Source organism: Sander lucioperca, chromosome 20, assembly GCF_008315115.2.
Source record: "Sander lucioperca isolate FBNREF2018 chromosome 20, SLUC_FBN_1.2, whole genome shotgun sequence".
In the NCBI taxonomy this organism is placed as follows: Eukaryota; Metazoa; Chordata; class Actinopteri; order Perciformes; family Percidae; genus Sander; species Sander lucioperca.
Genome location: NC_050192.1, coordinates 6,034,270 through 6,053,929, shown reverse-complemented (window position 1 = coordinate 6,053,929; position 19,660 = coordinate 6,034,270). Strand labels below are relative to the sequence as shown.

The window sequence follows — 19,660 nt, the reverse complement described above, 5'->3', positions numbered from 1 at the left end:
ATTAAAGACGTCTTGAACTACTACCTTCTCTCCCAATGCAAAAACGCCTTTATAAGAATGTAAAAAAGTGTCTCATGTGAATTTAACCACTAGTATATGCTGTAGCTATTGCAGCCTCGGTCAGGAGGTTATGTATTGTTAATGCAAAAACAAAGAAAAAGTGGAGGCATTTGGGCAAGATATGACCACGTGCATTCTGCTTTATTTAGTGGGTTATTTACAGTGCTCAATAAACCTTGCTGTAAATGCAGTTAGCCAAGATTATTAGCTAATAATAAGAAGAAGTTTCTAGCATTACCATGTAATCAAGCTTAATCATATTGAGAAACAGTCCTGATGTGTGGTTGGGTCCCTATGTGTATTTCAGACATGCAAGAATATGTTGTCAAATAGAATCAGAGTTCTCCTTCAGTGTCAGTCACCTGCTATTTCTCACTCTCTTGCTTGAAAACTTACATAGTATACAAAAGTGATCCAGCTGTGTTGTGAACACTCGTGATGATTCAAAACTGAAAAGTCGAGTCTTTCTATTTTAGGCCAGGGCATTCTTGAGATGATGAAAGGCCCTCCCCTATGGTGAGAGGCACCAGCACAGACGTGTTAACTGGCCCCGGGCCAGAGGGGTGCTCCTCAGCTTCCTAATAAAGGTTTGCTGGCTTGCCCTTTTCTGTGGCACCATTTTTTTTTTTATAATGAAGCGTTACATTCTCACATTTTACTGCATGTGTTTGCATGCAGAGCGAAAGCCTACATTTATAAACACTGTCATTGATAGTTTACAGTAAGGTGTGAAATGCAGGTCTTGCACAGGTAGCCAATCATGTAAGCCCCATTAGAAATGTATATGATAAGCTTGTCTGGGATTTGACTGTTCAATATACGAATATTCATTCCTTTTTTTTTTTTTCTCACATAGACTATCTAGCAATCAGAAAAACCATTAGCATGAGTTTAACTGAAAATATCTTTACACTTCTCAACGGGTAGCAGTCCACACAGTCTGCCCAGGTTATTCAACTTGGCGGGTAAGGGGTGCCCTCCTCTCCTCGCATTTCATCCATGGCGCCGCGCCACGACCGACTTTGTCGGCTTTTGAAAGGCTCAGGGCGATGGAGGCTCCGTCTGTGAGCTTAACGGCACCCCTCCCCTGAAACTCACTCCCTTTAGGGCTGTGGACTTTTTGTTGTGAATGTTTGCTGCACCCTCTCAGGACCCTGCGGGGAGGGACGGCTGTCAACCGGGGCGGACCGTCAGGGGCGTCAGGGATCTGCGACCATGTCGGCAACCCACCCAACTCGTCATGGAACGCAGATCCCGTCTCGTTTACCATGCTTTGTGGGTGGGACCTTTTTTGCCATGTCCTCACCATTCATATCTACAGACCACCTGTGGAAAACACTGCACACTCTCTTGCTAGATTTAAAAAAATTGATTACACTGACTGACCAAAAAAGACTGTTGTGCATTATTGTTAACTGTCTAGTATCTCTAGCATCCTGTGGAAAAAAGGCTGTAAGCTGCCAAACTCTTCACAGTTCTTTGAGTCAAGGGCCAAGTGTTTAAAAGCACATGGCATCCAGTGATAATTACACCCAGGGCTGTTTGTATGTTGCGCTCCTAGTCTGTGTTATATAACTGCAGTGAGACATGCACCCACCCGAACCTCAAGCATCCTGGCCGGCAGCAGCTGTCAGCTTTCATTTGCCGATGCCTGACAGCTGTGCTGCTTTGTTCAGAGCATCCTCACGCTGCCTCCTCAAAGATCCATCACTAACGGACACAAAACCAAATGTGCATCTTCATTTACTATGCTCCTAAACATCACAGAGCCAAACTACTGAATACTTTTTTTTTTTTTTAATAATGTGGACATTATATTTTCAAGTTACAGCCTTATTTATTCTTTAATGCAGACTTTCATAAAACAACTTTTGAGATAAAACTCCACTGAAGAGTGAATTTTCAACAATCCTTGCCTCAGGGCAACTGCAGACAATCCACAGCTTAGTTATCCGTGTTAGAGGTAGCAGGCAGCATTATGCAACTATCTGTGTAACGCTTCTGTATGATTGTAATGTGGTTTTCTCCTATCAATGAGATAGCAGTCATGGGGTTAAACTTGTTAGCAAGTGGCCATGGTTTCCTCTTGGCGGGAACAACCTCTACATTCTCTCCTTGACCCTGATTGGTTCAAGTGACTGGACAGCCCTGTCACCCTCCTACCCCCCTCCCCTCCATCAGCTGCCTCATGAGGGCTGCTGTGTGTCCTTGTATTGGACTGAAGGTGGACAATCTCACAAATGTTTCTAAAGCACGCTCTGTCCCTGGTGCTGAGAGGACACAGGGGTGATTTAGTAGATCCCTCTCAGCTCAAAATAATACATCTTTTTTTGCCCCTTTTTTCTTTTGACTTTTCTGAAAAGCCAGTATCTATACTTACTCTGGGGATCCTGGCGCTTGCTTTAGGGTATATTTCTGTACATATTTCATTTTAGCTTTACCAAACATACTGTCGGTACATTGTTAGCGAGGTGAAGGGAGAGATGAGGCCTTTTTTGGTCTATTGGATTGTCTCTTTATCTTCTCATGTGGAAGATGTGCTGCTCTCTTGTAAAAACTCAACTTTGAACCTCTGCCAACTCTTCCACTCAGCTCTTGTTCTGTAGTCCTACTTAGAGGCCATTAGGCTCCCTGCTTTTTATAGACCCAGTGTAGGCTACTTCCCAAGAGATCACGGGACTTTGGCCTACCTGGCCAGCTCCCATTGCCTACATTAACTGAACTGGCCTAAGGAAGTTTAGGTTAATTTCCTCCATAGCGTATGTACACTGTTTTCTCTTGTAAGAAAATCCATCCCCATTTCCAACTGAAGTTTGAATTCTAGCATTTCTGTGGGTGTCCCACCTTTTTAATTGTAATAATTAAATAGAGTTACAAAATAAGTACCTGGCACTGTATGCGGTTTCAATCTACAAATTAAGCATTTTAAAAATGCATGTTTTTAAAATTTATTTTTAGAAATTTAACACGTCCAGGTGATGAAGGAATATGCCACAATGTGTAACACCAAACAAAGCTGGATCACATTTGAAGATGAAATTTCTTATAATGCAGTTTTGTAAAAGTCTCAGTCTGATGCTGTGACTTATGTCTTTAACTTACATTTTGATCACATGTCTCGCTTGTAATCTTATTATGATGATAGAGTAGGTCATTGTTTATCTAAAGTTGTGTTGACTGTTTCAGATTTTTCTGACAAAAAGTAAAAAAAAAGTGATTATTTTGGTGGGCATTACTAAGTTACTGCTTCACTGACCAGCCAACCATAGTGAAGACGGTCTCCGTGGTTTGAAATGAAACTTGAAATCCAGTCAAAAATAACCTCAGACACTGACTCATCATCTTCCCATTTGGTTTTACTTTCTCAGACGTCAGCCCACTAATGAGCAACACATCCAGTTTTCAACAAGCCTAAATATTACAGTTGTTTTGCTCAATTTAAGCCTGTGTTGGAAAGTGGATTGTCACTGATATTTAAGACTTGTAGGCCAATTATTTAAACTTTGAAAGAGCAAAAAGCATACAGCAGGTGTCTTACCCTTAAATTCCACTAAGCGACGGCGTATATGCACTGCATTCCGGCAGTGCCGCGGCCGGCGGATACAATCACGGCCCCTCAAGACAATGCCTGTGACTCCACCAGCCTCGACGCAGCGCATCCCAGAAGCAGCCCCCTCGCTCTGCTCCGCCAAATATACTCTCTAGGTCTAGGACGGAGCCACGGGGCGTTGCACAGGCCGCGCAGGAAGTGGAGCAGCTAGAGCATCCAGGGAATTAACACCCTGTGCAGACTCCTGATTGTATATCACATCACTACTATTTACTATTTTAACAACTAAAACACAGCCATAAATCTTTGATCCTTGTCGTTCATAACTGGACTAAATGGGGGGCGGGGAAACATTTAACTTTGTAGACTATACTTTTATGATTGAGCACAAATATCCAGGAAAAATGACAATGAAACGACAATATCTGCGAGTTGGGCAGGCAAGACACTCTTCTGAGACGCTCATGGTGTGGTACGACGGAACAGAACCATGGCGCAGCCGGAACACGGCACATGCCCCTGGTGGAATCGAGGCTTAAATGACTTTTGTTTTGGAATCAAGTGTCCTCTTCTTGATAACAGAGCTCCTTGTGCTCCTCTCCCGCTAGCAATGGCTAACCCTCCGTGTAAAGTTAGACTTTTCCGTGGCCTGCCCGAGCCAAATTTGCAGACACAGATTTCCTCTTTCATTGGTTTAAAAGCTTGAGGCAATCTTAAAGATTTCTTGTGTCAGGAAATCAGTGATGATGTATCCTTGGGAGTAGAGGTGTGAATCTTCACTGATCTCCCGTTTCGATTTACGATTATCATGTCTTTGATTCGATATCACGATGCGTCAAATACATTTTTCTATTCAAGCCATATAGGATATTTAATTCATAGCTTTTCAAGCTTAAAAAACTAAACATTCTGCAGTGTTCTAATACTAAATAAATTGGATACATAAAACTACAGCACTGAGCACATGGCACTTCCTGAATGTGCAAAACATAACAGAATATGTAAACAGAAAGGTTGTTAGGCATACATTAAATTGTAAACAGAAATAATCGATTATGGCCCGGCCGATTATCAATGCATCGATTATTTGATTAATTTCAGCACCTCTACTTGGGAGTAGAACAAAAACTTATAAGATCAGCTGAAGTGTTGGCTCCTACCCCAGAGCACTTCTTGGATCACTGTTTATGTAGTTCAACACAGTTAACACTCAGTTGACGAGTCAACGACTCATGCAGCTGTGCATTTCAGATCGTCTCGCGTTCCAACCAGGCGTCAGGAAGACAATATAGGCCTGTCTTCACTGCTGCACTGCATGCAGCTTATAGCTGAGTCATATTGACCCACTTAACTGACTGAGGCCTGTGTTTTTGCAGCCATCATTTCATTGACAAATTGACAGAATAGTGGCTTTAAACTGTTTGGTAAAACAGCACCAGTGCTTAACAACACCTTCTAGTGTTTCGAGAGGTTGCCAGAACAATGTCGTGTCTGTTTCCTCTGTAGAACCTTAAACACAATGGATATCCTAAATAAAAGCACAGGGGTTCAATCTTGTGTAACTTCATAGCTATCATTATTGTTTCATTATCATAGCAGTTCAAATATGCAAATATATATGTGTACTGACTTATTTTCAGTTTTCTCTGTAATCTATAGTCACAAACTATTGTAATGTATTCCAAACATTCACATACCTTTTTATCTAGATGCGAGGGAAGTAGAACTCTTTACAAATACCTCGGATGTGTAGTGTCTCGTTCCTCCATATTTTGTGTTCAGTGTTACAGCCGGCAGCTTGTTCCTAAGTATCAGGTAATCCTACAGTGCCTCTTTTGACTGTGTCAGTCTCCTCTGTCACTTACCAGGGGTGGACATTGAGGCAGCCCGGAAGGAGGAGGAGCGGGTCATGCTGAGGGACGCCCGGCAGTGGCTCAACAGCGGCCAGATCCAAGACAGCCGGCACACAAAGTCTGGAGGAACGGCACTCCACGTAGCTGCTGCGAAAGGATACGTCGAGGTTTTAAAGTAAGCAGTGGCCTTGATTTCACAGGTAGAAGACTAAGACTAAACATCATGCCTTTCTCTGTTGGGACAAAAATAAAAATGTAACGACCAATTGCTCGTTGTTACATAAAGCCTTTCCTGTTTGGTACATTACATAAATGCTATTTATAGTCAAGACAGTGGTGAGGCCTAGCATTGTGTGTTTTCTTTGCTAATGCCAAACATATCTTTGTCTCTGCATCTTGTCAATGCGTTGTTCCAACGTTGTCTCTGTGGGCTGTTTAATACAGCTACACTGGCTGAGGAAAGGAACTGCAGCCACCTGTCCATCTGGTCTGGGAAGCCAGCCAGTACACTCCACTTCCATAGATAGCTCTAAGATCTCTCTCTCTCGTGTCTACAATATACAAGTTGGGGATCTAAATGTTTTCCCCATCATGACAGATTTATGGGCTGAAATATTAGTTTTAAAATTTGCCAACCTCATTCTGCTCTCGCTAAGGGATGACCCAAGATTTTTTAAATTATGTGTCCATGTGTTTCGGAGATGGACTGTGAGACTGTATCTAATAAATCTGACCTGGGGTTACAATGCTGACGCACTTCTAAAAGCCTGGACACTGTCAGTACCTTGAAAGATTAGTTTACACAATCAAATCCAGGAAAACGAAGGAAAAAAGGAAAGAAAAAAAAAAAAGATTTGCAAATTCTAATTACTAACAATCTGTTTTTGTTTCCCCTCTCTCTCTCGCACAACCCACTCCTTCATTGTGCAGGCTTTTAATCCAAACAGGGTATGATGTAAATATTAAAGACTATGATGGCTGGACTCCTCTACACGCGGCAGCACACTGGGGCAAAGAGGAGGCATGTAGGATACTGGTGGAAAATCAATGTGATATGGACCTCATTAATAAAATGGTGAGTAGCTGGAGCTGTCATGAGTCCTGTCATTAAGCGCTGTGCAATTCATATTTTAGATAACTTTTATTTCTTTTCCTCAGGGCCAGACAGCTCTTGATGTAGCAGATGAAGATGTTCTGGGATACTTAGAAGAACTACAAAAGAAACAAAATCTGGTAAGTCAATGTGGCTGCTAATTTTTATAATGACTCATATCTGCACAAAACAACTTTGTCAGCAGATACATTTGATTTTTGTTTTCTTTATTCCAGCTGATAGGTGACAAGGAAGACGTTAAGAAATCTCCTTTGATTGTAACCACAACAACCACTGGGGATAACAACCAGCCACTGAAACCAATCAAGAGGTAAATAGCGGAAACTGCCTACTAAATACATTTTAGGATTATCAAGCCAACTGTACACAGGCATAACTAAAAGTTTGAATATTATATTTTGTATCTTTTGACTTGCATTCTCCCTTGCAGTTCTAAATACTGTACTACACTGATGTTGTATTTCTGTGCTAATTGTGTTAAATTTGTGTGTTGCAGCAAAGAAACGCTGCTCCTGGAGCCAGAAAAGAGCGCCCCGTGCATTGAGACCTTAGAACCAGAGAAGGTGGATGAAGTAGAGGAGGGCAAGAAGGACGAATCGAGCTGCTCCAGTGAGGAAGAGGACGACGAAGATTCAGAGTCGGAGACTGAAGCAGGTGTGTGTGTGTGTGTGTGTGTGTGTGTGTGTCTGTGTAAAGAATAAGCATTTACTTGTTGTCAGTTAAATTAGTCACATAGAATTTCATTCAGTCAGCTTTGTGTCTTTTTCTCTGTCACCAAATAAAATCTTTATTTTCTATAATGCATGTATATAACACATGTTCCATACTTGTTTTCATTCATTGTTGTTCATTGACTTACACAACTCCCACACTTTTTTTCCCCCTCCTTTTTACCCCTCCAGACAAGAGCAAGCCTTCAGCATCGGTGAGCAACAGCACGACGCCAGCCCCAACCAGCATCGCCGTGTCCCCTCCAAGTAGCCCAACCAACCAGGTGACAACCCCTACTTCACCGGTTAAGAAGGTGCGACCTGGTGGACAAGTATTTATAATCCTACCCTACGCGGAGAGCTGCCACAGTCATAAAAAAAAGAAGATCAAATTAGCAGCTGATTGATTTGAAAAAGGGCTTGGGGGAAATGAAATGCTGCAGCTCACCTGTGATGCAATCATGTCACTATTCTACCCTCACACCACTTAAGTAGTAACTGCACCTCCTCTGTCACATCAGCGTTGGTCTACTGAGATACGTTGGTACCTCGTTCTGTACACAAATCAGTGAAATTCTATTTAGTTTTTCTCCCCCTTGAACACAAACCTAATTTGACAGCCGGCTGAAGATACTGGAGGTTACATAAATGAGTTTGCAATTCATACTCCAGGCCATCACAGAAATGGTTGTCCCTGGTTGTGATTTGTGCTCTTCTTGTTGCATTACAATGAGCGCACACAGCTAACAAATGTCACAGAGGCCCTGGGAATGACATTTACAACTTAATTGTCAGGGGTGTTTAACAAACTGCACCGAGGGGATGATTGGTGGCCAATTCTGGATGATGTTAACAGTTTACTACAAGACTTGTTAGGATACCAGGAGGCTGGAGTGCTGAGATTGGTTTGGTTGTTGGGAATAAAACTAGGACTTGCATGGTAGTGTTTTCCCACTTTTGAGTCTGCTGCCCTCTGCTGGAAAAATTAGGCTAAACATTGAACTAAAGTGAACCTGGTGACGTTTCCCAAGGGTATGTCTGCTTCCTTCAGTCCACTGGTTTAAACAAATACTTTATGGGACATCGTGTTTAACTGTTGGAAAGGTATTTAAGTGTTTTAGTGTTGCCAAAGTTCACATGGCATATATTTAGAACCAAAGATTAAATCATTGCATTAGGTCTGTGATATCAGACACTGCCAACAGACTGCGTTATCATTTTACACTCATGAATGCAGCCTAAATAAGAGGGTACCTTTACAGTGTTCCATCTCTCTGAATTTGCACCCTTTAGTTGACGTCCTGCAATGCCACCTATCCAAAATTCTCTAAATGTTTTCTTTTTTTTGCTTCTTTTCTTGCAATGATCTCCGTGTTCCAATCGTTCTTTGAAGCCTAGTGCTCACACGTCACAATGTCTTCTGTCTAACAAGAGTGAGCAAAACATTAACAATGTTTGTTGGATCTTTCTTATTCCAACAGAGAACAATAATAGTAGTCGTCTCGGTTTGGCAGTAAGCATTGTGTGGTGTGACTAGGCCTTAAAAAGATCTATCCTTGCCATAAAGTGTGTTTGTTTTGCTGCTGCTTCTGTCTTACTCTGGCTTTTTCTCTATCTCAACCTCCTCCCTGCCCTCCCTCCTTCTCTCTGCATCTTTCTCATCCTGGGCTCTTGTCTTGGTTGGCTTTAGTTTGATTGTATTACTCCCCTCATGCCTGTGGCGGAGCCAGGCTGTCCTGCATTGTGGCGTCAAGGCTTGCGCAAAACTGGCATTTCTCTAGTGCCCAAAAAACCTATGGTGAGGCATTGATGTGCACCAGAGTTGTTCTCTCATCCTTCATGCACCTTTGCACTGACAAAGTACTTAACCCCCCCCCCTAACCACCCTGGCCCGATCCAGGTGACGCTGATTGAACCTCCCGATCGCTGACTTTCACTCGTCAACCCGACATGGTGTTTTTTTTCACTTGTACTCAACAAATGCACTGTCTTGGTCGTGCTTTCACCGTGTGTCTGTGTGGCTTCTGTGTTTTGTTGCTCATGGCTATGTATGCATCTTTTGATGATGAGTTTGTTTTAAAAATGTATATGTGGCCAGACCTGATCAATCGGTCCCTAAAATCCCAAAGGGTTTAATTGCGCTACATAATCTTCATATTTTGAGAATAGCATTTACTCTGGATGGCATAACTTTTAGTCCAGTAGTAGCAGCAGTGGATGTGATCTCTTAACCGGCATGCCCTTCCTTTTAAAAATTACCTCTTAAATTGCAGCCCCTGGAGATTAATCCAAACTGTTTTTGTCCAGTGTTTTGACCTGATTGACTTTTGTGCTACTTACCAAGATGACTAAAAATCTACTTTTCCATGGTTAACTTTGCACACTAAATCGCCGCCTTTCCCTCCCCTCTCAGGCCATTCAGCCTGCTGGAAAGGTCTCCACTAAAATGGAGGAGGATAGGAAGGACGAGTCTCCAGCGTCGTGGCGGCTGGGTTTGAGGAAGACGGGCAGTTACGGGGCGCTAGCGGAGATCACAGCCACCAAGGAAGCTCAGAGGGAGAAGGACACCACTGGGGTGATGCGCTCAGCATCGAGCCCTCGCCTCTCCTCTTCTCTAGACAACAAAGACAAAGAGAAGGTGAACTATAGTATAGAATATCAAATATAGCCATTGCCTCTTCTTTCTTTTAGCCTTTTATTGAGTTCCTATTTACCAGCTTGATACAGCATGTATGTATTTGAACAGGAATACAATATTTAAACTAGTTTTTAATGGTAAATAAAGTTACAAATTAGTAGTGATATTTGTTGTAGTGATTAATAGTGATATCTGACAAATCTTCCATAAATGCTCACTAACGTGGGTCCTTTTTTGTCGCTCTGTCTACAGGAAAAGGATAAAGGAACTCGGCTTGCCTACGTGGCCCCCACCATCCCCAGGAGACTGCCCAGCACTTCAGACATTGACGAGAAGGAAAACAGGTGAAAGCCGGGAGCAAAGTGGCTCTGTGCAAACATGCATTGGCATTAGCGGCACCTGCTGCCCACTGCTATGTGTTGCAGGCAAAGGCCCTGAATGCTCTGCATGTGTGTGTGGCCCTAAGAAACTGCCTTTGGTTAGGTTGTTATGTTGTGCTGCAATGGATTTGGTAGACTTCAAACTGACTAAAAAAATATATATATATATTTTTTTTTATAGTGGGTAGAATTAGGTTTAATGGGGAAGACGATCATTTTGATATACCCATATCTAGTATCTGTCAGTATTTGTTAGGGAAAGCCTGAGGTACTATTGTAGCTTGTGGTTTCCCAGGGACTCTACTGCTCTGATACGTAGTGGCTCATACACCCGGCGACGCTGGGATGACGACCTGAAGAACAGCGAAGGAAGCGCCTCCACCAACCGACCCCCCAGCTACCAGCGCAGGTTAGCCTCCGCTGCGAAACAAATCTCTGCCAAACTTCCATCCCTCATCAGATCTCTGCTCCATCTTATATGATGTCTTTAGCCATCATGAGGTTGACTTGCATAGCTTTGGAACTAAAAACCACTGTGAAGACAGCATTGATAGTTGTTTATCAATCATCCACTGTACATTTCGCCTTGATTATGTCATCAGATATGTACGTACATGCTTCCATGCAGAGCAGCAGCTACTGAGAAAGCCATGCGAAATAGCACAACGCTTTTCTCTACCACTGCTGCAAGAGTCTGTTGCATGACTGTACCTGTCCTGTCAGGTTGCTGTGCCACTGAGTTTGCAATGCATTATTCTGGCATTTAACAAGCCTATAAGCCTGTCTGTCCCATATAAATCAAATTTCCAGAGTTGTTTGTGGCACAAAACCTAGACATGGACTCGTTGCATGCATGTCATATGGGAAAAATACTGTAAATAATAATTTATCTTATTTATTAAAAATCTCTTTCTGTTCTATAAATTACCTATATTACCATGTTTTTTTGTTGTTTTTTTTAGAACTGTGTCTCTACAAAAACCTTAATTTATGGCTTCTGTATAACTTATGAACACAACTCTTTTGTTGCTTTCAATTGTCCAGTCAGCAGCTAGCCCCATATGACATTCATGCACAACTAGCCTGTCAAAGCTTAGTAGTTTTAAGTATGTATGTTTCTTGTACTATATATGTGTGTGTGTGTGTGCGCGCCTCCACCGCTAACATGCCTCTCTTGCCCACCCGCCTGCCAACACACCAGCACGTCCCACACGCTAGCACTAGGGCGGAGCAGCAGCACGCGGGACGTGCCAGCCAAGTCTTCGTCCACCTCCAGCTTGGACCCTAACACCTGTAATACTAAACCCTGGCAGCCACCCAGCTCCCACTACCAGTCTTACAGCATTTACCGCAGGTACACCAGCCTCCCCGGGGCACCGCCGTCTCTACACCCACCTGTCCTCTCTGACTGTGTGTCCCTGCTCTGCTGAAGTGCCTACCTTGTGTATTGTGTTCCTCCTGTAATGTCTAGATGAATATCAGAAGAGGTGGTTTCAACATTCAGAACTAGCCTCTGTATAAAGCCGGATTGTGGTTAACACTTTGTCCAAAGTATTTCATTCAAGATTAAAATGTTTTCCAAACCAACCCAATAAATGCAGTAACTTGTCATGCATCGACTAATACTGTGACAGCTCTGTACTTTCAATTAAAGTACCTTCAGCTTATTTTTACTGAAACGGTAAATGTCCTTTTTAAATCAATTGTCATTAGCACTAAAACTAAACCAACAGAACCCTTAACCCTTCCTTGTATAACCATTGGCTTTGCAAAAGAAAATCCACTGATCTATATAGTCGTCTCACAAAGGCAGTTAGACTTACTTTTCACAAATTAACAGTAATATCACAGCATTTTCCTGTAGGGGGTTTCGCTATCCATGTATTAAGCCCTTTTTTGTTTATAACACATGCAGAGCCGTCATAACTAACAGCAGAGGGTGACGCCCAAAATGCAGCATTCAGGCTGTCAAACAAAAAATGTTTCTGAAGTAGAAAATACAATATAGGCTCTAAAACTGTGAAAGAAAAGCATAACGGGGCGCCTGGGCAGCTCACCTGGTAGAGTTTGTGCCCACAAACAGGCGCAGTCCTCAACGCAGCCGCCGGTTCGGTTGCAACCTGCATCCCTTTGCTGCATGTCGTTCCCCCTCTCTCTCCCCTTTCAAGTCTAAGCTATCCTGTCAAAAATAAAGGCCCAAAAATGCCACACGCGAAAAAAATAAATAAAAAAAAGCCCAATGTTTTAATATACTGCTCAAAAGCATCAGAGTAAACTAGGGCTGCAACTAACGATTCTTTTTTTTATTATCAATTCTTTTGCCAAAGATTTCAGTTTAATGTGATTTATAAAACAGAGAAAAGCAGAAAATCTCCATAATGAAAATAGCATTTTCTGCATGAAAAATTACTTTAAACAATTTATTGAGTATTGCATATAATTGATTATCCAAATATTTGGCGATTATGTTTCTGTCGACCGACTACTCAATTAGTCAACTAATCATTGCAGCTCTAGAGGAAACGGGGCATTCTTGTCATAAAGAATACAAAAGAAGGAAGGTGCCGTGTAAAAACAAAAGTATATTTACCCCACTTGTTATCTTATAAAAAACTTAATTTGCCCTCTTATTTTTATCTCTTTTCCCCCTAATCTCATGGAGTCACAATGTTGCTGTGTGACGCAAAAGAAACTACAGTTAATAATCAGGGCATCTAACTAACTAATTGCGATCAACATACCTGTATTTGTGTCCCGTTCTGGCTCACTGGTGACTCTGATGTGTTTGTCTGACATTTTGTCCTCCAGCGGCTCTTTTGGCCGAAGACACGAGGACTTGAGTTCCTCGAGCACCTCCACCCCGACGACGACCACCACCACCTCCTCATCTGTTACCTCGCCCACAGGCCATCGCGGCCTGCTCTCCAGCCTGGGCTCCTCCTCCACCCGCAGTCTAACCAGCAGGTACATGAACAGGACCGCCTGATCAGCCAGACCTGAAAATGAGATACCGGACATCCTGTAATCCATAGCTTATAGATATTTCACTAGTTTTGTAGCTCTGTGGCTTTTTCTCGTAGATGGTTTAACTTTTTCTGAAAAGTTGAAACCTGTTCCTGATATTTTATCCTTATTCTAAACCAAAGAGGCCCAAAGAAATTGCATACATGCATAGAAAATAAACCTTATAGCAGGGGTTCTCAACTGGTCTCACACTGTGACCCACATTTCCCAAGGTCATTAAGTCGCGACCCACTTTTAAAGAATTTAAACCAAGCAGATTTATTTTTCAAAAATGGCCTTCGGAGACGCGTACGTCATCTTTTTTTTCTTTATTTTTTTTTTTCTTTCATAAATGCACACGATGGTTTCATGCCCTCATGTGCAAGAGCTTCATTACATATCACACACTGGGGTTTCTGTCCCTTTTTATCCTCAGTGTACGAAAATCCACATTTTAAATACTCCGGGTCATATTTGCGCTTCGCCATCTCTCCTCCGAAGATCAACACAAACTTAAAGTGAACGTTGATCAAATGATGGTTACCATGGCTACGGTGCTAGACTGCTGCACGGCTCTGACGCATTTCCGTCAAAATATATATATTTTTTTAAATAAAAGACCAAAGTCCAAAATCAGATGCGCGTTAAATTTTATTTATTTATTTATGTCCGCGACCCACCCACACAAGTCCCACCAGTTGAGAATCACTGCCTTTATAGTGTATTTTATATGGGTATAGGAATGGCACAGTATCTGACATCCAAAAATGGCTGCCAGCAGACCTCTACAACCACACATTTCAGTTTTAAAATTAATTGATTGAATTGAAATCTGTCAGGCTAAGCACATTTCTTTAAAATGCTTGTGTGTAAACAGGTACTGGTCAGAGGAGAGTGCAGAGAGGGAAAAGGAGAAGGAGAAGGAGTCTGCTGCAGTCATCCCCACTATGAACACTGGCTCTACTACGACCAGCACATCGACCACTACCACCACCGCCATATCTACTACTACCACCACTGGCATTGGCACTGGCTCTGAAAGACGCAGGTAACTCAAACACACCCATACCTTTTTTTTTTTTTTTTTTTTTTTTTTAATCTACATAATTCATGTATGTCATTTTATATGTAAGTATTACACAGCTTTATGTAATACTCGATTCTGATTGTTCAATTAAAGCATTCTACGGTCTGTTATTTACCGCTGCTATGAATTACAGACCGCTGCAGCGGACGCAGTTCTGATCATAGACTCTGGGGGACCATTTTCAAAAACAATAAAATAATAATAAAATAAATAGCATCATCACATACTGCCTCACAGTGTGTGTGGTAATGCCGGCTGCTCAGCAGCTGACAAAAAAAGCACTGCAGCGGGTCATCAGCAGCGCACAGAAAATCATGGGCTGCCCTCTCCCCTCAATTCAGGACATTGCACACACCCGCTTCCTTTTCAGAGCAAAAAAAAAACCTTGTTAAAGACCTCTCTCACCCCGGCCACCGTCTCTTTGATCTCCTGTCCTCAGGGAGACGCTACAGGTCCATCAAAACATGAAAATCCAGACTCTAAATCTACACACATAACGTCTCTGCAATGAGTGTTTTTACAATCCATTTTATTGATCTGTGCAATATTATAATATCTTTTTTTTTATTACAGGGTTTCCACGGGGGACTTAAAAAGTCTAAAGAAAGTCTAAAATTTCACAATCAAAATTTTAGGCCTTACAAAGTCTTAAATTCGATGAAGTATTGTGTTCTAGGTCTTAAATAATTTGAAACGGGTCTTAATTTTCCTACGTCCATGTAACGCTACCTCTGACTGATACTCATTGAAATGCTTTTTTTTGTTCCGTGGTGTTGTAGTTCTTTCTTTCGCTAGTCCAAATATAATTCGCTGTATATGAACAGATAATTAGTCCTCCGTGTCGCTTTTATTCAATTTGAATACATTTATTTACTTTGCAAATTTGAAATTTAAAATTAAATTTGACTTGTTAAAACCTGCAGAAACCCTGTATTAACTGTGCAATATATTTATTATCGCAACTACCTGCCCTTGTTTAATGATGAATGTTGTTGTTTCTTACGTTATACGTGGATGTGTGCAATATAGTTCTATTTTAAGCACCGCTGGGAGGGGCACTCGTCATTTAGTTATATTCATTGTAATATAATGACAATAAAGGCTTCTTATCTTATCATGTTAAATTATTGATTTCTGGGATAAGTGGGATAATGTCGAGCGAGCGGGTCATTTTTGCGAATTGAAGGTTGCTGAGGGGTCTTGAATCACCCTGTCGGGGTTTAATTCACAATTATGCCCCGCTTGCTCTACAGTATCCCTTACTTGTAGTTCAGATTTTGTTTAATTTGCCATGTTAATTGCTATTTTGGACTTTCAGCATCCCATAACATTTCTTTCTCTTGGCATGAGTTGGGAAAAGAGGAGTACTTACTGTATTTATTTACTGTAAATACTTTATTTACGTTATATTTATGAAAATTACAAGATCAGATAGCTTGGATATTGGAACAAAACATTTACTGGAAGAAGCTTCAAGAAATATTAAGCTTCCGTCAGACAGTAATCCGGATGCATTTCCTCTGTTTGAGAACAGGGTGTGTGCTCTTCAACTCTGTACACACAGTGTGGAGGGGAAGAGAGTTTGTCTGTGTCTGTATGTGATAGAGGGAGCATGTGAGAGAGAGTTTCACAGAAAGCATGTGTTTGAGTAGGGTCAAGTGGATGTCTTCCTGTTGCAGTGCTGACATAAGCCACCTGTCATGGTGGGAGTGGGGCAGGGCTGTTTCAAAACCTAGACTTCTCCAGCGACTTTTCCTTATAAGGAAGGTGGGCAGAAGCTACATATTTTCCTCAAGGCCAAGGCTTCACACTGCACTGAATGAGTTCCTACTTCTGTGTGTCAAACAGACGCACACTGAGAGAAAGTGCTAGAATAGCTCACTCTTATTTTTCTAAACTGTGCTGCCTGTTGGGCCTGATACTCTAATAGTGAAGGGTTAAACGCAGAGATTGGAATCCCGTTTTACCTCATTGTTGTTTTAAAGCTCGATCTTAAGAAACTCAAAACATTTTCCAGGAAGCTTAACATTCTTGACCTAGATAGCTGCTTCACATTCACACCCTTCCACAAATGTACACCTGGAGCTGTATAGTATATCTGCAGTCTTACTGTTGGCAAGTGAAAGCTGCTGAATACAACAGTCTGTCAGTTTTGGCCACTGCTCTACCATTAAAATCCTCGCTTTGCAGTATTTATAGTGTGATGGGAGAGGGTTATTTTCTCACTTTCCAATCTAGTCCTTAAATGAAAGCAGCCGTCCTGATCACAGGCCACCTCGTGCAACCTTAAGGCACTATACTACCATACATGGCGATGACAATTACTAGACATATTTATGAAAGCCAAGTTTCCACCTCAACAGTCATCTGATGCTTGAGCTATGTATTTTTGTGCCCTTGTTTGTTTTTATAACTCTGTGTGTGTGTGTGTCTGTGTGTTCTCTCAGGTCATACCTGACGCCAGTGCGAGACGAGGAGTCAGAGTCCCAGAGGAAAGCTCGCTCCAGACAGGCTCGACAGTCAAGAAGGTCCACCCAGGTTAGTTAACCTTTATCACCTCTGATGTACATTATCCCTCCTTCCCACCAAACAAGTCACCACTTTTAAAGTACCATGACAGTAAAGTGACAGTTTACATTATGGTTTTATCGCCATAGACTGCTTAAATACATTTTGTGATCCTGGTTGAAGCAGCACTTTTTGTATACACAGGCAGCACTTAACTTCTAGGCCTGTACACGGAGCTGATCATTTTACAAGCTGACAAGAGTTTTGAAATTTATGACACCAAAAATGAAACCTCAATTGTAAAGCACCAGTAAGACTTTTGACTGCAGAGCTAGGCATAATGTAAACAATAGGATTCTGGTTATAAAATAATATAAAAGATTCAAGCAAAGAATTAAAATTCTAAAGATAAGTCTATCAATCTCTTCTTCCAGGGTGTGACTCTGACTGACCTGCAAGAGGCTGAAAAAACAATCGGCCGGAGTCGTCCCCCAAAGACCCGAGAGGAGGAGAAGGAGGAGAAAGAGAAGCAGGACAAGGAAAAGCAGCAGCAGCAGGAGGAGAAGAAGGAGATGGAGATCAGGGAAGACGATTACCGATCGAAGTACCGCAGCTTCGAAGAGGTACATTTCTGCTCGGAGGTTTTGTGACCAAGACGGTTCGCTGTCCTCGCCTGTAATCTACACCTTGAATATTTGAATATCCTCCTTCTCTCCCTCTTCTCTACCAGCGCTACCGGCCCTCGTCTTCCTCCTCTACCTCCGCCATTTCCACAGTCAGCACTGGCTCCATCCCGTACTCTAGCACCGCATTGTCCTCCAGTTCCAGCTCCCTCAACAGGCCTAACAGTCTGACAGGGATCACCTCCTCCTATAGCCGCCCCCCTTACAGAGACACGGAAAAAGGTCAGTGCCGTTCACATCCGAATACACCTCTACAGCAGCTATATGACCATTATAATTCTCCGAGACAGGATCTATTCATCATTTTAGATTGACAATTTAATAATTTGGGTCATGATCACAGATTTTATTTTTAAAAACTTAAATTTAAGTCCAACCTTAGTGATTCCTTTTTTGTTGTGGCTAGCTTAACTATCATGACATTGAACCTGAAATAACTTAAATGCTATCTCCTCTGATATGAAGCCATGGTATCTTGTCTCCACAGGTCCACATTCACATGGGCAAACTGCCTGATGCTGACTAAAGGCATCCAGAAAGGGATTAGGTTGCGTTTAAAATAAAGTCCCTCCTCTTAACAAATAAATCCATGAAGCGTTCCTGGGAAAATAGAAGGCAGTTTAAGTCTGTTCAACTGATGGAAACACTGACCTCTTTGTTTACCCCTGACCACAACCTTTTTCTCACCTTCTTTTTTTTTTTTTCTCTCTCTCTCTGAACTTGTGTCCTTATTGTGCCTTGTGAAGTCAAATCAGTGCCTTGTTTAACCTGAACTTTTCCATTTTTCACTTTGATTTCTTGTTAGGAATACTGTATGGTCATTTGCTCATCGTGGATATGAAAATAATAAGGCTTAATCAGTGCTCTGGTGAAAAAACTGACCAGAGGTCAACAACAGATGACTTAGAGATGTATAGATGTCATCATATCACTGTCTCATGTTTCTCTACGTTCATATGCAAAACTCTGTGTTAAATGCATGTTGCACACGACTGCTGGTCTTCTCCTTTTATTCAAGAGTTGACGAAAGTACAAAATTACACTAGATCTAATAAAGTAGTGCAGAGTGTTAACTGTATGTTTACACTGGAGATTCAACACGACAGGCTGTCATCTTTTTGTAGGTTTTCCTCTATCTATTGGGTCTTTTCATTTGGTGTCATTAAGGGCTGCACGATTTAATCTAATTGCAATCGTGACGTCACTCTGTGCAATTACATAACCGCAACAATTGTGCGTTTCGAATAAACAAAAAGTTGTGCGGCTTGCAAGACGCTCTGTGTGCACTCCCATGGATGTATTAATCACTACACCCTAGTAACAACGTCCACAAAAGATGAGCAGTGACCAGTCACTCTGTTTAGTAACTCAGTAGCGCGTGCATCGCGTGTGCACATTTTTGTTTCTGTATTTCTTCCTATCCTCGTTTAACATATGTTCAAGTTAAAACATACACATTTCCAAATTTTAGTAGTGTAATTTTTGCATTTTCCTTGATAATTAAGTAAGCTCATGAAATCATTATATCCCAATCGTGATCGCAGCATTGACAATCGCAATAGGACTTTTTCTCCAAATCGTGCAGCCCTACTGTCATTTGAGTATAATGGCAGCAATATCACGTGTGTGTGTGTGTGTGTAGTAAACCTGCTGTCATTCTTCTCGATTGGACAGAAATGGACAAAAAGGAGGAAGAGAAGGAAGGAGAGGACAAGTCTCAGCCCCGCTCCATACGGGATCGCAGGCGGCCCCGCGAGAAGAGACGCTCCACTGGAGTCTCCTTCTGGACCCAGGATGTAAGCGACCTGCACACAGTGATAGAAGTTTGCTATCACTTCTTTCACCATCATAAGTATTCATAGCACTCTTGATGAGGTGCAGCAGTTCATAACACTCAACACAACCCTGAGTGTTCCTCTTTGATCAGTTGGATGGTAACCCTTTCATCTGTTTTTTTCAATTCCAGGGTGATGAAAATGACCCTGACCAGCAGTCGGACTCAGAGGAGGGCAGCACCAAGGGAGAGCCACAGGTAACTCAACACACACACACACACACACACACACACACACAC

At 42.0% G+C, this 19,660-nt stretch overlaps 1 protein-coding gene across 13 annotated transcripts in view; it reads left to right on the top strand.

Annotated features, from left to right (window-relative positions):
- The window catches only part of ppp1r12a (protein phosphatase 1, regulatory subunit 12A), a 59,899-nt gene that overhangs the window by 24,747 nt on the left and 15,492 nt on the right, over positions 1-19,660 (top strand). For 4 of the 13 annotated variants that reach the window (XM_035996312.1, XM_031313347.2, XM_031313345.2 and 1 more), the window contains exons 4-21: positions 5,479-5,638; positions 6,394-6,538; positions 6,622-6,696; positions 6,793-6,887; positions 7,074-7,231; positions 7,480-7,601; positions 8,978-9,085; positions 9,701-9,925; positions 10,178-10,269; positions 10,601-10,714; positions 11,507-11,659; positions 13,114-13,269; positions 14,186-14,356; positions 16,843-16,933; positions 17,338-17,526; positions 17,634-17,808; positions 19,261-19,382; positions 19,553-19,618. In XM_035996312.1, the coding sequence (XP_035852205.1) occupies positions 5,479-5,638; positions 6,394-6,538; positions 6,622-6,696; positions 6,793-6,887; positions 7,074-7,231; positions 7,480-7,601; positions 8,978-9,085; positions 9,701-9,925; positions 10,178-10,269; positions 10,601-10,714; positions 11,507-11,659; positions 13,114-13,269; positions 14,186-14,356; positions 16,843-16,933; positions 17,338-17,526; positions 17,634-17,808; positions 19,261-19,382; positions 19,553-19,618 (2,417 nt within the window). Of the gene's footprint in view, positions 1-5,478; positions 5,639-6,393; positions 6,539-6,621; positions 6,697-6,792; positions 6,888-7,073; positions 7,232-7,479; positions 7,602-8,977; positions 9,086-9,700; positions 9,926-10,177; positions 10,270-10,600; positions 10,715-11,506; positions 11,660-13,113; positions 13,270-14,185; positions 14,357-16,842; positions 16,934-17,337; positions 17,527-17,633; positions 17,809-18,073; positions 18,831-19,260; positions 19,383-19,552; positions 19,619-19,660 lie in introns of those variants that run through there. The other 9 variants (XM_031313354.2, XM_035996314.1, XM_035996313.1 and 6 more) reach the window with 8 other exon arrangements.